The sequence below is a fragment of the Lottia gigantea genome (assembly GCF_000327385.1).
Source record: "Lottia gigantea unplaced genomic scaffold LOTGIsca_132, whole genome shotgun sequence".
NCBI lineage: Eukaryota > Metazoa > Mollusca > Gastropoda > Lottiidae > Lottia > Lottia gigantea.
Window position 1 is genome coordinate 1 of NW_008707463.1, and position 4,012 is coordinate 4,012.

A 4,012-nucleotide genomic window follows, 5' to 3' on the forward strand; every position below is an offset into this window, starting at 1 on the left:
AACATAAAGAGAAGAAACCAAATTGACATGGAAACTTTTTACTGATGAAATAACCAGTGACTGTGACAACGATTAGGACTTTCAAAAACAAAAATAGATTTACAGTTAAAAATTAATAACGATTGTCTCATTTTATTTTCCTTGTCAAAGAAGTTTGGTTACAAAGTTACAAAAAGAACAGAATTTTAAATCCGAAACGAAGAGAAGTCACGACATGGCGACTATCTCAGATTAAAGTTTATGGTAAATCTGTTATAGGAATTTTGGAACATTCCAGTTCCAATATAAACGATATAGGTAGTCCATAATCCGGTCTCAGAGCTAGAAAATTGAGTGGAATGGTGTGTTGTCTAGGTAACGATAGTTTTATACCCGAACCAACCGTGAGTCCTGATCCCATCTGAACGAAATTCTCATCCCAACTCAACCAGAAAGGTTTAAATCTGGTGTTATCCAATAGTATATCTTCCTTTCTTGATAATCTCCGAACGTGACCTTTGGTCTCATTTCTAATACCCGTATACTTATTGTTTCCACCACCAATTAGAAACTCGTACAGCGGTTCAGGGGAATCACTCGTTTCAAACAATCCCAAAATACCATCTTTTAGACCTTTCACCCAAAATACTTTGGAGTTTTGTAGCTCCACGCTCTCGTAATGGGTGAATGTTGTTTTCTCGTTGTATGTTAAGATGACACCGTTTGTCCAATATGTGTCGTATACTAGAAAGATTATTGTAACTAGAATGTTCCAAATTTTCATTATGTTATTTATTGTCAACAAACAGTTCCATATAATCACAGCATTCAGATCGTAACTGACCCTAAATTTTCCAATACTCTTCGTCTCGGTTGAAAATAAAGATGAAAACACTCAGGGTGATCTTTGTGTTAACCACGAGACTGACAGTTTTATGTTTATTTCCAAATCTGAATTTATCTAGTGTAATGAAGATGATATTTTTCAAAGCTCACTATAAAGTCACTATAAACTCACTATTAGCTCACTGAGTATCATTAAGATTGCCGAACGAAGACTGACAGTTTCCTAGGCTCATTTCTTCAGTTCTTTTCAAAAGTCTGTTAGTTTAACAAGAATCACTGAACGAAACGTTGCTTACAATTATCAGATTTCTATATTGTAGTTAAGATCATAGAAAGAAACGTTGTTTACAGCTACCCATTGACTAGAATGATGAATTATCTCTGAAGATCTTCTTTTGTCGATATAAGAACAAAAGCGTTAACGATTTTAATATATATTTTTTAAACTAACTTCTACAATGTACTACAATGACGATCATAAATATATTTCTATATTGTGTGAGTGTTCAATCAAGGTAAACGTTTCATTAATCTTGAAAACCTCTTTGCCACAAGATAGGAAAGTAAATGCTGAATAGTTTCGACGAAATTCAAAACAAGATTTTACGTTTGCTTCTTTGTCCAACCATTGTGAAAATTCAAGAACAATAAGAAAGTACCAGATATTGGTCTCGTCCAGTTTAGAAAGAATTGTTTCCGTCTGATATTTAAGAACAATGTTGAACAATCAGTACCAGATTTCTAGTATGTATTGAAATTCAAAATTGTTTGGCATCCGCTCTTACTAAATTATAACCAATTCATCAATAATACTGTAGATTCTATTAGTCCCTGGAATTTCTTTTACTATTTTCTATTGTCTTGTAGTCTGATTCCATTGATAAAGAAGAACTTTAAAGGGACAGATTTGCCGTTTTCAATGATTGTCAATAATCTTCAGAAGTACTAGAACTGTAGGGAAATCGCATGAGTCCTTCAAATAGACTTCAAACAAGATATCCCTTTTTTTTATTTATTTCGTTCACAAGCTTATCTTCTCTCCGAAAATTGGGGTATCCGAAAGTTGAACGTCTTGTTGATATAGTCCCTGACACCAAGACATTTCCCGTTACAGATGTGAGTAGACGAAGGAGGGCAGGAAGATTGAATCTACAGTATACATGTGACGTCATTTATCAGATGTTATACAAAATGGAAACTCTTGGAAAACACTAGTCGTTTTTTTTAACTTTCAATTTCGGATAATTATGGATACGCATGGCTAAGAAGGCTCAAATGTCGAAGGGAAGACGTGAATACTACAGCTGATTGTCGTTTCTGACTCAGGAAAATGACGAATCTTTCCCTTTAATTCAATTAAGTTAATAATAGAGACAAGTTTAACCATGTTAATCAGACGATTATTGGTGTCTCTCACGACCTATAGATTTTTCGAGTTAGAATACAATTAAAACTTTTCAAAGATATTTACATTACTTTTATTGAAAAGTTTGCTATTCATTATTCGTATTACTTGCCACGAGAACAACAAAACCCAACTAAAAGAATTGGTTTGTTATAAATAGTAATACAGAATTTTAAATCATATTAAAATCATATTAAACTATTAACATGTTGAACAGGGCTTGCACATATTGATTACTATGTTTTGATTTATTTTATATTCACCCCTGACCCCCAAATGTCTGTCCGTTCACATAGACTTGGCTTACAATTTTTCCATATTGTCACCTATCATGAGAGCCCAGAGAAAATAAATGGTTTGTTATTAACATTTTGAATAATAGTCATGGTGTACAAAAATAAAATTGCTTACTAAAATGTTTGATACATACACAGCATAATATGAAGTATATTATAGTCACCCCTGACCTTTCCAAGAAAGCAGTAAGGCTTTACTCTAGCGTTTGCCGTGTTCACTAACAGTATTGGTTGATAATAATAATACTATACAGAAGTCAAATTAATATTACAATTATATTAGGCTATCAAAATATTTAACAATAATTTTTAGGATTCTTTCTAATATGTTGTTATACACCTTAATTTTAATATTCACGTATTTTATTATCACCACTTCCTTCCAGCCGTCTATATGTCTCTCAGCATGCTGGTGATATCTGGGGCGTATTTGGTATTGGCCAAGTTAAGTCCCTACGCCAGCCGAAAACTGTCAAAAGGTCTATCAGAGGCTTGACTAGAGTGAGATGTTTCGGACTAAGTTAGAATTAGCCTGTAAACTGCATACACTACATTTTTGATCAGATTTCAATATAAAATAGTAGGCTTATAGCCCTGACACACCGGACTGCGACCATCACTTGATATGTTGATGAGGTCTTGTATGATTTCCTTTTTCTATTTTTCTATAAATGAATTATGTTGCCCTTGTGATTAAATTGGCAGAATAAATTACTGTATAGTAGGCTAAATTAAACCTTACTGTTGCCTCATGGTGACCACTTGTTTAACAAACAGTTAATGTTGACTATAACCAGGAGTGTATTGTACCCATTTCAAATAGATCTATTATGATCAGTATTGAATTATAGATCATACAATTTCTAATGTTGACTATAACCAGGAGTGTATTGTACCCAGTATTGAATTATAGATTTAGTCATACAATTTCTTTTGTTGACTTGTTTTTTTCAATTTCTGTATAATAATTGTATTATTTCTGAATAAGATTGAATGGGGTATATTTTTAACATGTTTTTATAGTTTGATAGCGTCATAATATCTCTATAAGACAGTCTATATAACTTGAGCAGACTTGAGTTGATTACATAACTCACCCTAACCTGAAATCTCGTTATAAGTTTGTGTTTAATATATTGAGAAGTGCCGCTCTAGTCTGTATATTGTTTAGTGTCTTAACAAGTTTGTTGGTTTGTTGAATTTTACTGATTATTTTAATGTGAATTATAATATCAGCTGAAAACAGTATCGATAGTCTCAGAACAATTTTTAGATTTTAGATGAAAATACAAACAGGTCGAATACAATTTGTTGTTGTAGAAGGCAATTTTCAACCAAAATTTAAAGTTTACCAACACTGAAAAATATTTCCTGTAATTTTTACACTGTAATGTCTAGCAGCTATATTGCCAAGAATATGATGTAAAATAACAGGACACTGTATATCTCTGTGTAACAAGTTATTTTATTGGTACTCTTCTCAAGC

General features: G+C 32.5%; 1 protein-coding gene across 1 annotated transcript; it reads right to left on the reverse strand.

The window, feature by feature from the left end:
• Positions 1-238: 238 nt before the first annotated feature.
• LOTGIDRAFT_172350 (hypothetical protein) lies at positions 239-763 on the reverse strand (the record flags this gene model as incomplete). Its single annotated transcript, XM_009049228.1, has 1 exon — positions 239-763. The coding sequence occupies one exon, from the start codon at positions 761-763 to the stop codon at positions 239-241; it is 525 nt and encodes a 174-aa protein (XP_009047476.1).
• Between the last annotated feature and the right edge of the window lie 3,249 nt (positions 764-4,012).